At 37.1% G+C, this 12,253-nt stretch overlaps 5 protein-coding genes across 5 annotated transcripts; 4 read left to right on the top strand and 1 right to left on the bottom strand.

The window, feature by feature from the left end:
• Positions 1 to 542: 542 nt before the first annotated feature.
• Positions 543 to 1,856, top strand: ENO2 (phosphopyruvate hydratase ENO2; the record flags this gene model as incomplete). Its single annotated transcript, XM_041550778.1, has 1 exon — positions 543 to 1,856. One exon carries the CDS (start codon positions 543 to 545, stop codon positions 1,854 to 1,856), a length of 1,314 nt encoding a protein of 437 aa, XP_041406712.1.
• A 375-nt stretch (positions 1,857 to 2,231) lies between these two features.
• On the top strand, positions 2,232 to 2,726 carry CTR2 (low-affinity Cu transporter; the record flags this gene model as incomplete). The annotated part of the gene is made up of 1 exon (XM_041550777.1): positions 2,232 to 2,726. The coding sequence occupies one exon, from the start codon at positions 2,232 to 2,234 to the stop codon at positions 2,724 to 2,726; it is 495 nt and encodes a 164-aa protein (XP_041406711.1).
• Positions 2,727 to 3,154: 428 nt separating this feature from the next.
• On the top strand, positions 3,155 to 4,531 carry FMO1 (N,N-dimethylaniline monooxygenase; the record flags this gene model as incomplete). The annotated part of the gene is made up of 1 exon (XM_041550776.1): positions 3,155 to 4,531. The coding sequence occupies one exon, from the start codon at positions 3,155 to 3,157 to the stop codon at positions 4,529 to 4,531; it is 1,377 nt and encodes a 458-aa protein (XP_041406710.1).
• Positions 4,532 to 5,260: 729 nt separating this feature from the next.
• On the top strand, positions 5,261 to 7,597 carry STB5 (Stb5p; the record flags this gene model as incomplete). Its single annotated transcript, XM_041550775.1, has 1 exon — positions 5,261 to 7,597. The coding sequence occupies one exon, from the start codon at positions 5,261 to 5,263 to the stop codon at positions 7,595 to 7,597; it is 2,337 nt and encodes a 778-aa protein (XP_041406709.1).
• Positions 7,598 to 9,200: 1,603 nt separating this feature from the next.
• On the bottom strand, positions 9,201 to 11,789 carry SCD5 (Scd5p; the record flags this gene model as incomplete). Its single annotated transcript, XM_041550774.1, has 1 exon — positions 9,201 to 11,789. One exon carries the CDS (start codon positions 11,787 to 11,789, stop codon positions 9,201 to 9,203), a length of 2,589 nt encoding a protein of 862 aa, XP_041406708.1.
• Between the last annotated feature and the right edge of the window lie 464 nt (positions 11,790 to 12,253).

Raw genomic sequence — 12,253 nt, 5'->3', positions numbered from 1 at the left:
AACCGAACTCGAGTGAATTTTTCAGTAATTTTCATTTTGTCGCATTGCATTATTTTCTTAGCACAAAGACAGAGAGAGGCACATTGCAACATTAAAAAGACACAACTTGCTATGATAACAACAACAACAACAATAATAATATGATGATGTTCACGTTGATGTTTGATGTTTGATGATGTTTGATGGCAATTGAGGATAGCAATTGAGGATATTTTTTTAAGGTAGCATGTAAAATTAAGTTTTTCTTGCCTATTCTCACTATAGAAAACATTTAGTAGAATCCCTCTTCCTTTAATTGATTATTTTTAATTCCTCAATTATATCTCCCTCTCTTTTTTTTGGTTTTTGGTTTTTATTTTTTGGGAAAATTTGATATATAAGCATGAACTTATCCTCAATCTAATTTAAATCTATTATTCCTTTCATTACTTCTTAGTTGTTTATTTCTTCCTTCTCAATTCTTAATCTTATTCTTTTTTATTTTTATTCTTCTCTTATATTTTAAAAAAAACCAAGCAAATTATCATATAAATTCTATCATAATGGCTATTTCTAAAGTTTACGCTAGATCCGTCTACGACTCCCGTGGTAACCCAACTGTCGAAGTTGAATTAACCACCGAAAAGGGTTTATTCAGAGCCATGGTCCCATCCGGTGCCTCCACTGGTATCCACGAAGCTCTAGAAATGAGAGATGAAGACAAATCCAAGTGGTTAGGTAAGGGTGTCCTAAAGGCTGTTGCCAACGTTAACAACGTCATTGCTCCAGCTTTGATCAAGGCCAACCTAGATGTCAAGAACCAAAAGGCTCTAGATGACTTCATGATCGCTCTAGATGGTACTCCAAACAAGTCCAAGCTAGGTGCTAACGCCATCCTAGGTGTCTCTTTGGCTGCTGCCAGAGCCGCTGCCGCTGAAAAGAACGTCCCATTGTACCAACATTTGGCCGATCTTTCTGCCCAAAAGACCGGTGACTACGTTCTACCAGTTCCATTCCTAAACGTCTTGAACGGTGGTTCTCACGCCGGTGGTGCTCTAGCTCTACAAGAATTCATGATCGCCCCAACTGGTGCTAAGACCTTCGCTGAAGCTCTAAGAATCGGTTCCGAAGTCTACCACAACCTAAAGTCTCTAACCAAGAAGAGATACGGTGCTTCTGCTGGTAACGTCGGTGACGAAGGTGGTGTTGCTCCAAACATTCAAACTGCTGAAGAAGCTCTAGACTTGATTGTCGATGCTATCAAGGCTGCTGGTCACGACGGTAAGGTTCAAATCGGTCTAGATTGTGCCTCTTCCGAATTCTTCAAGGACGGTCTATACGACTTGGACTTCAAGAACCCACAATCCGACAAATCCAAGTGGTTAACCGGTGTCCAACTAGCTGACCTATACCACTCTCTAATGAAGAAGTACCCAATTGTCTCCATTGAAGATCCATTTGCTGAAGATGACTGGGAAGCTTGGACTCACTTCAACGCCACTGCCGGTATCCAAATCGTTGCTGATGACTTGACTGTCACCAACCCAAAGAGAATTGCTACCGCCATTGAAAAGAAGGCCGCTGACGCTCTATTGCTAAAGGTTAACCAAATCGGTACTCTATCCGAATCTATCCAAGCCGCTCAAGACTCTTACGCCGCTAACTGGGGTGTTATGGTTTCCCACAGATCTGGTGAAACTGAAGATGTCTTCATCGCTGACTTGGTTGTTGGTCTAAGAACTGGTCAAATTAAGACTGGTGCTCCAGCCAGATCCGAAAGATTGGCTAAGTTGAACCAAATCTTGAGAATCGAAGAAGAACTTGCTGGTAAGTGCACTTACGCTGGTGCTAACTTCCACCACGGTTTCAAGTTATAAATTTGATAATATCAAGACTTTTTTTTCGTTAAGTTACTGAAAGAATGAAAATAATCCGCACCTCTGTGGTTTTATTTTTCTTTAAGTTGCTGAAAAATTAATTTCCTTTTTATCTTATTTTCTATTAACTCTTTGACCTCAATATAACGCCTCTTTATGATTATTATATAATTCTAATGTATAGGTTTTAATAAAATGATACAATCTATCTATATTAAAAAAACCGACTTCGTTGAAGTTTTGCTTCGCTTCTCTTTTTTTTTACCTTGCCTAGTTTTTATTTAAAAAGAGAGGGGGGAGGAGGAGGGGCAGAACAAAACAACTACATAAATATACATACAACTCAAACCACCTTAAAACTCGATACATTCAATAATGGATCACAGTAAAATGAATCATGCCATGATGGATCATGGTGATATGCCTCAAGGAGACCACGAATCCAGCTGTTCAATGAACATGCTATTTACATGGTCTTATAAAGATACTTGTGTGGTGTTCAATTGGTGGCATATCAGAACAAGACTTCAATTCATCATTAGTTGTCTTATCGTTGTTGGTTTAGCGACATACTACGAATACCTCAAGTTTAGATTTGTTAAATATGCCTCTGAGACTACAGCTTCAAATCGTGTCTCTACCACCACGAATGGTAGTGGTGTAAGTCAAATTGCACGTCGTGAAAAATTCTATAGAACCATCCATTACGGGATCCAAGTCGGGTTCTCGTTCATGTTGATGCTAGTGTTCATGACTTATAACGGTTGGTTGATGCTGGCGGTAGTCGTAGGTGCTGCATTGGGATACTATAGATGGAATGACTCTCTGGTGTCTTTGCCAATGGAACAACGATCATTAGCTTGCCATTAAAGGAAAAGAGAAAGAGGATCGGTGAGAATTTTAATGCCTCTCTCTGTCTGTGTGTCTGTATTCCTACTATGGCCTTGTCTTGCAATTTGAAAGGACGAACAACTGTGGTGGGCCAAACTGTGGGAAAGTCAAAGGGACTGCAAATAATGCCAAAAATGAAAAAAAAAAAAAGATGAAGAATGACTTAATCAATGTATTTTGACAGTTGCTTATCTCGATCTTAAAGGACAATACCATGCTTTGTTTCCTTCAAATCAAGAATGTACCTTGATAAGGCAAATATGACTTGTATATAAAGAGCAGAGATGTTCAAGTGTCTATCAGTATTTCGTTTCCCCCCTTTAATATGTATATTCTATTTAGCTAAACTTATTATATATTCAATAAAAAAACCAAACTAAAACAAAACAAAACAAAACAAAACAAAAATGACTAAGAAGAGACTAGCAATTATCGGTGGTGGACCAGGTGGTCTAGCTGCTGCTCGTGTGTTTCTAGCTAATGCACCAGGTGAATTTGATATCGATCTGTTTACTAACGACGTTAACGTTGGCGGGATCTGGTATTTCCCGCATGGTGACAGTAGACCAAGCAGAGTCCTGTATGACCATCTGGAGACCAATATACCAAAGCATGTGATGCAATACAAAGGTGTTCCATTCGAGCCTCACTGGTTTAAATATCCAAGAAGACACGAAGTATGGGTATACTTGAAAAGATACTACAATCAATTCATCAGAGATGTGGATGACGTAAAAGTACATCTATCCAGCGAAATTGTAAATGTCAGTAAACAGGATTCACAATGGTCTCTTGAAGTAATCGACCATGCGAATGATGATACTTACCGAGTGGATGAGTTTGACTATGTCATTGCAGCTACTGGTCATTTTTCAGCACCAAAGGTCCCATCTGATGTTGCAGGTTTGGAAGAATGGTTTACTCAGAAGGATGCGTTCCATTCCAGAAACTTCTATGATGCTGAGTTTGCCAAGGGAAAACGTGTTGTTGTAGTAGGTGATGGTAGTTCCGGTCAAGATATTGTGAACCAAACAGCGTCCGTGGCTGAAAAAGTGTATCAAAGTGTTTCATCTGGGAAAGATGATAAGAGATACTACGATGAGGATCCTACCGTTGAAGTCGTAACCAAGATCAAAAGTGTTGATTGGAAAGAGAGAACTGTGACTCTTGTGGATGGCACAGTATTGACCAAGATAGACAAACTGGTCTATGCTACTGGGTTCCTTTACGATCTAGGTATCTTTGACTCTAAATTGAAACAAGATCTATTGAATACCAATGACTCCTCAAATAGTACTACTACTACTACTACTACTTCACATGTGAATAACTTATGGGAGCAAATCTTTTACACTAAGGATAGTACTCTGGCATTTTCCTTATTACCTCAACTGGTTGTGCCATTCCCATTAGCTGAATTACAAGCCAGTCTGATCGTCAAGGCATTCACAGGTAAATTACAAGTTCCCGAACAAAGTAACTCTATCTTCGACCGTTTGGACTCCGGACACAACATACCTGCTGATAAAGAGATCCAATACTACCATGAATTGCTATCAGTCCTTGCAAGTGCCTCAGATCCAAACAACCCAGATGAATTCCAACCTGAAACCTGGGACGAGGACTTAGTCAAGGAAAGATCTATCACTGCACAGGAGAAATACGAAAGAAATACCCAATTGAACAGGTACTCGCAGGAGGCACGCTCAAAGGGCAACCAATACGAACTGATCCAGTTTGTCAATGGTCCTCCTCCAAAGGGTGTAGAAGCAGCTTACCCATGAGCAGCAGTCCCTTATTAGAGTATAGTTCCATTATAACGCCGTCTCTACACACATGATTATAACCCCGTCCACCACTGCAATTATTCAGCTTTTTGCCATCAACAAAAGGACGAAAAAACGAAAAAAAAACAATCGAAAAATGAGCCAAAGATCGTCATCACGTAAAGGGAAACTTTTGAACCGTCCCCTTTCTTGATGGACAATGGTAATCAACGAAACAAACAAAGATTTAGAGGGACCTATATCTCTTACTAGGAAGTTTCACATTGCCTCTTTCCTAGTGTTTTTATTTATTGACTACGATAACCCTTTGTAAAAATAGTATATCTAACTTTATTTTTTCTCTTTTATTCAAGTGTGTAATTTGATTCATTGTTTTGATAGAATAACGATAGCGATATTTCGACCACGTTTAACACATTATAATAGATATTTTATATCTTTTTAAGATATATATACATATATTCCTTTTTTATTATTCAAGTACAGCATTAGATTCTGCAAACAGAGAGGAAGAGAGGTATCGGGCTAAACAATATTTACATTGGAACCCTGATTTGAAACACCGTTTCCTTATTTTTAAAAAATAGGGTAGAATTGAAATAAACCTATTTTAATTATAGCATTCACGAGAATAACAAGACTACTATCTATTCATCCCTTTTATTTATTCATTTTCGTTTCCTTGCAAGAGAGACACATATACCATTTTATTTATTTATTTTATCAATGTCAGGAAGCGAGACTGACCTACAGCTAGAATCATACTCATGTGCAAGATGCAGGAGGCTCAAGAAGAAATGCTCGAGAGAATCACCTATATGCTCTCATTGTATGCGTTCTAAGAAAGAATGTGTCTATCCTGGTAAAGCACCCAGAAGGACAAAGAAACAACTTCAACTGGCCGAAGAGAGAGGCGAATTCACTCCAAGTAAAAGACATAAGCTCTCAGGATCAAGAAATGGATCCACTTCTACATCAAACAGTGGTACTGGAACAAACACCTCACCTCGTGATACGACAGGAATCGGTATAATGAAGTCGCCGCCTTCGTCGTCATCGCAACAGTTTGATAATGTATCATCGTTGATCTCAGTGTTATCTTCAATGGATAACAAACATGTAAACATGCAAGGTAATTCTGCAACTACACCACAGACTAATGAAACCTCACCTTTGAATCAGGAATCGTCGACCGGAGACATTAGGTCACCGGAAGCTCCAGTGACCCAATATATGACTCCGATGGGTCTACCGTTATCACCGAATACTGCGTCTGTATCGAATAATAACAATAATAATAATAATAATAATAATAATAATATGCAGTTACCTGCCTTAATACCAAATGCTAATACATTAGCCACAAGTGCATCATCTATGTCTTTACCTTTAAAGCTAGAAGATAACAGTAAGATGGGATTCTCACCAAAGACAAGTACTTTGATTTCAAATTTATTAAGTGATCCACGTGCTACGCCTGGCTCTCTACAAGGTTCATCGTTAGTTAACACAAATGCAACCACAAGGACTGATCCATTAAATCATACCCTTGGTGTTACAGGCTTTGATGCGATGGAATCTGCCGTAGGTGCACCATCACCCATCCCAAGACTTGAATCCACACCTATCCAAGCTCCTTTTTTTGAAATAGAGACTATTAATTCAGTATTCCAAGGTGGGAAAAAACCTACCGAGTTGAACTCAAATGGAACATTCAAGACTCTTGATAGAAATTTAATGGATAGATTCATTGCTGCATATTTTAGACATAATCATAGATTATTCCCAATGATTAACAAGATTGATTTCTTCAAGACATTATGTAAGATTAAAGAATACAATTTCGAAACTTTGGGCCAAGATTTTGATGACCTATATATCTTCAAGCTTTACATGATTTTGGCTATTGGATGTACAACGTTACGTAGAGCTGGCATGCTTCTAAAAGATGAAGAAGAATTAAGTGAACATCTTGCTTATTTGGCAATGACCAAATTCAAGGCTGTAACCTATTTACAAAATATGGATACCATTCAATGTCATCTATTGTTAGGGATATATTCGTTCTTTGAACCAAAGGGTTGGTCATCGTGGACCATAAGTGGGATTATCATGAGATTAACAATTGGCCTAGGCTTGAATAGAGACCTACCACCAAAAAAGAAATTGAGTATGAGTGCGACAGACACAGAGGCTAGATATAGAGTGTTCTGGAGTGCATATTGTTTTGAGAGACTGGTTGCTACTGTCCTTGGTAGGATATCTGCCATCGATGATGAAGATATTACAATTCCATTACCACATCCATTATATGAAGGTGAACAGGATGAAATCGACGTCACAAATACAATGATTAGTCTAAGAAAAATGAGCGGGCTTATTTATCAAAAAGTACATGCAGTCCGTTGTGGGAAGATGAACCTAACCAATGAACAAAAACAGAAAATCATTTCTGATATTAGATTGCAACTGGATGAAGTCTATGAGTTTGAAAAAAATAAGATGCAAAAACAAAATGCAGAACATAAGGATGATAATTTAACTGTAATATCATTTCATAGTTCCAGTATTTGGTTAGCAATGAGATATGCTCAATTACAAATCTTGTTATACAGACCATCTACATTGATCCCTAAACCACCTATTGAATCCCTATCAATTCTAGGTAATTTCTGTCTGAAAGCATGGAAACACACCTATACGTTATACAGGAAGAAGCTATTGCCCTTAAACTGGATTACTTTGTTTAGAACATTGACCATTTGTAACACTATCCTCTACTGTTTATGTCAATGGGCAATCGATTTAATTGAAAGTAAGATTGAAATTCAACAGATTGTTGAGATTTTAGAACATTTTGGGGCTAAATGGGTGTTTGCCAAAAAATGTGCCGAAGTTTTCCAAGGTATTAGCAATTGTATTTTAGATATCAGTCTAAGTGATGGTAAAGTACCAAATATGGATAAACTTACGAGGGAATTGTTTGGTGCTAATGATGCTTATCATGACATTTTGGATGAGAACAACTTGGATATTTCATGGTCAGATAAACTAGCCCTTTAACCCTCCAAAAATCAACAAAAAAAGTGGTTTCCATTTCTTTCTTCCTCAATTTCTATTCAAGAATAAATATTCGTTTCAAACACATTATAGATATCTCTGTATGAATAGTATGAACTGATACATGCATAGATTATACATATGTATAACTTCATATAAAAAGTAAAATGATAAAGTTAATATAGGGTATACCGTTGTTATATATAGACAAGAAAACTGAATTATTATGGACCGCTTATTACACCATATTATAAACTTAAACATACATCTTCATTTCCAACAGACCAAATTTGGTTTCCTTAGGGTTCCTATTAAATAGAGATTGTTAGAATTAGTATTGTCTAGTTTTATTCTTACTGAAATTTCTACTTACAATCGTTTCTTTCATCTGTAATATATGGATGAATAATCATACTAAATTTTTAAAAACGTTGGATGAATTGATAATTCGTCAGATTCCCTTCGAGTTATTAAAAATTGTTATCCATCAATATTACAAAATGATCTATTAGATAGGTTATTACTCATATTGAATCAACTATTTTCCTTAAATAATGAAAGTCAATAGGCATAAGACGGCAGTACCGAATAAATAATAGCTATCGTCCCGACGAACTAACAAATGAACAATCTCATTAACTTTTGTAAATCAACGGTAACTTCCTTCATGTTAGTCAACATCATCTAAACTTTACTCTTTACTAGAATACGACCTATCTTCTTAGGTGATACGATCAAATCCTTATTTCTTCCCTACTCCCTTTGTGCACGTTTATAAGTTGCAGAAATAATAACAGAATTCTTACAGATCAAATGTTCGAAGTCCTTTACAGACACAGAATAGATGTACATAATGCAATGTTGAACATTTCAAGACTATTTGTTTGTTTCTTCAAAATATTGCATACATTATTTTATTTTGTGTTTCAACAAGGACAATGCTTGCATGACGTGTGTATCTTGCTTGGCCCATGCTTGTGCTAACTTGTTTGCTATGTCTCTATTGAATCGAGAGAGAAAGAAGAGTTGGATTTGCTTATTCAAAATACCAAACATTTTCAATAACGAATAGTTTCTGAATATTTTTAATCACTATATAAAAAAGAAGTTATTTTTTTATCTTGAAACCTAAACTCCAAAAGAATTAGTTAAAGATGAAAGAACCTTGAGTGGGTTTGATAAATACTGGATCCTGAACCCTGATTTTCCTGACAGTTTGGAAAATGGTTTACTATTAAACAACTATAATAGAAATACTTTCTACATCTTAACATCCGAAGGTTATACTGATTATCCAACGTATGATGAAAATGCGAAGCTAGATTACTAATCATTATATAAAATCCTTTTCTTTTAAGATATATAGATATACATATCCTAAGAAACATTATTAAATCATACCTCATCAAGTAATCGAGTTACTTATATATGCGTGTTCATAATATCAGTCTCATCTATAGATTGCATCAAATTGTATAAAGATTTTACAAACATTATATCAAACAGGTAAATTCAGCGTATCCTACTAAAAACCCGAAAAATCTGTATGCTCCAACCTCAAAGTTGTTCACAGTAGAACACACAATTATACTAAGTCTATATTAATCTAACGTCTATTGTAGGTTTGTTGTAACGAGTTAACCTGGTTCTGCATTGCTTGATAATCGCCTAAAATGTTTTGGTTAGGTTGAGTACCATGATTTTGTTGACCATTAAATTGATAATGTTGGACATTCAGAGAAGCTTGGTTAGTGGTGTGCATAGAGTTTTGTATTGGATGTTGATTAGCAGAACTATAAGAACCTGGTGGTGGAGACTGAATTTGTCCAGGGTAAAATGGTTGTGTGTTATGTGATTGTTGTTGTTGCTGCTGCTGCTGCTGCTGCTGCTGCTGCTGCTGCAGCATTGGTTGATTTTGATACATAGCAGTCTGGCTATGTTGGTACTGACCATATCCATTAGAGCCATTGGTGTTGGCATTTGTGGAGGGACGTATAGAAACACCACCATATACCTGTTGGTTTCCTTGCGGTTTCATGCCTATTCCATTGTTTCCTGTGTTGGACACTTGTATGTGACTTGCATTAGGTGAAGGTGAATGTGAACCAGTTAATAAAGATTGGAAATAACTTGATGCTGCATTAGCTCCTGGGTTTAATAGATTTGAAGACCCATATTGCTGCTGCTGCTGTTGAGATATATTTTGAACACCTTGGTTACTATTTGAGATATGCGATTGGGGATAGGTATTTTGAGGGTGCAGCTGAGTATGAGAGTTATCAGCGGTTTGGCTAACATTAGCGTTACTATAAGTGTTTTGCTGTGATATACTGCCATTATTATTTCCGTTCCGAAATTGAACATTTGATTGAGGTTGCTGATGTTGAGGAAAGTTCATAAACTGGTCAGTTGGAGCTGTCGTTTGGAATCGAGGAACTGGTGGATTTACGCCAGTAGTTGCCATGTTCGGATTGTTCTGTGGTGTATTATTTACCTGTGGAGCAGTCAATGGAGTTGAAAATTGTTGCTTCATCAGATAGTTGGCAGATCCAGTGGCAGTAGGCTTCAACGTTTGCATTTCAGTAGTATGCTGAGGCGATAAGGCTGTTGTTGTTGTTGTTGTTGTTGGTATAGCGTTTTGATTAAATGAAGGTTGCACTGATGGTGCAGGTGCAATATTTTCATTTGTCTCAAAGTGGCTACGTACCAAGTAGTTCGCAGAACCCGTTGCTGTTGGTTTCAGTGGTTGTAATGTATTGTTTGGTTCACTATTCTGAGCTGTAATATAACCTTGATCCATCTCTTGACGCATGAAATGATTAGCAGATCCTGTCGCCGTAGGCTTCAAAGGTGTCAAAATTCCACTAGTCTCATTCATTGATGGGCCTGTGGATCCCTGATTCACTTCTTGGCGCATGAAATGGTTAGCGGAGCCAGTCGCTGTTGGTTTCAGTGGTTGCAATGGTTCACTGGTGACACCCATTGTACCTGTTACGTTCCCATTATTTGCATATCCTGCAGGTAATTGGTTTCCCAATCCAGTAACCGCATCTACAGTTTGGATCTGTTTAAAATGTGACAGAGAATCTTGCATGTCCCTCAGTTCTTCTTTCTCCTCCTCTGTCTCTTGTTGTTCTGAAGGTAGCTTCGACACCAATGCGGTATTATTATGCTTGCGGTTGGCCATCTGCTTTAGAAGTTGATCCATAGGCAATGAAAGATCTAAAGGTCCTTGTGGTACAGGTATCTCTGGTTCATTATTTACAGCAGTGTCATCTTTATGGAGAGCATCGTGATTATTTGGTTTATCTGTAGGGGGGTCTTGAAATGTAATACTCTCCGAAAACCTAACTCTTTTATTCCTGAATGCAGCGTTCAAGATTTTTCTTCTGACTCTTTTTCTTATCGTTTTACCTGTTAGCAATAAAGATGTAAAAGAATCGAAATCCACCGATCCATTACCTTTACCATTAGTATCCCCTCTAGGGTCCTCATCCTCTTCCACCTCTTCATATATCTCACCATTACCTTGAGTAGATAATATAGGACGAGGCTTAGGAATAGGAGCCTTCTCTAAAATCATACGCCTGGAGGGTAGTACCCCTTCTATCACGGCTCTTGATATCAATCTTAGTACAGCAAAAAATTGACCAATGTTTAATGCACTCTTACAACTTCTGAATATAGCCATAATACGTGCTTTCAGTTCATCATTAATAGTAAAATTCCCTAAAAAGACAAAAACATCTTGCAGTCTTACCAATTTTGTATGTGACCTTGCTAGAATGTATTTATACCATCTCAAGTAAGTTCGTATTTCTTCGTGTGTCAACTGATTCTGTGACAATGATAATGGTACCTTGAGGTCATCTGGACTCTCTTTATAGCTAGTCAATTCTTTATGCTCTTGTATTGTAGCTATATCATTATTACTAGCTGCATGCTGAGGTGGATTCACATTAAGAAATGCGTTGTTAGAGTTATTTGAATTATTATGATTATTAGAGACCTCCATATCGAGTGCTGTGTCACTTATACTTTTGGACTCCCGTGTCATTGTACCTGTATTATGGATTGGAGGTGGGACACCAAAATTAAAAGAAACACTGGGAGGTACTACAGGCTCATTTTGCTTAGAATCAACACCTGTGTTCTCTATATTCAGACCTGGTACGTTCAACCAGTCAAACGACATTGTGGAATTTTATGTACTATTACTGTGCTGGAATAAAATAAGCTCAATCACGTATGTATTGGTTTCCTGATAATGTTTATAATGAATATTGCGAGATTAACGGATAAATCTATAATGTCTTTCACTCCGTAAATTCCCCTCAAAGATCAGAGATAACAACAATATATATATAACGTAATATAAGTTAAAGGATATTCGACACGTAAAATACCTTTATTTTGTTAGTTTCTTGCTTTGACAACTCCTTAGTTCTTGTTACCCTTTGTCCTGAATGACTTATTTTCTCCTATATAGTTCAATATATTTACGGCAAATTTCGCATTCACGCATCTTTATGCCTGTGTCTGATTTTGATCGCACATACTGATCGCTTAGGACTCCGTCGACGTATATAGTAGATAGATAAACAGATTAATTGGAAACAGTAAATCCAATAAAAGGTGGACGTTGTTGTTTATAAAATG

This window comes from Maudiozyma barnettii, assembly GCF_903064755.1.
Source record: "Maudiozyma barnettii strain CLIB 1767 genome assembly, contig: KABA2_05, whole genome shotgun sequence".
NCBI classification, from domain to species: Eukaryota; Fungi; Ascomycota; class Saccharomycetes; order Saccharomycetales; family Saccharomycetaceae; genus Maudiozyma; species Maudiozyma barnettii.
Note: the sequence above shows the minus strand (reverse complement) of the source record. Positions and strands in the feature narration are given on the sequence as shown.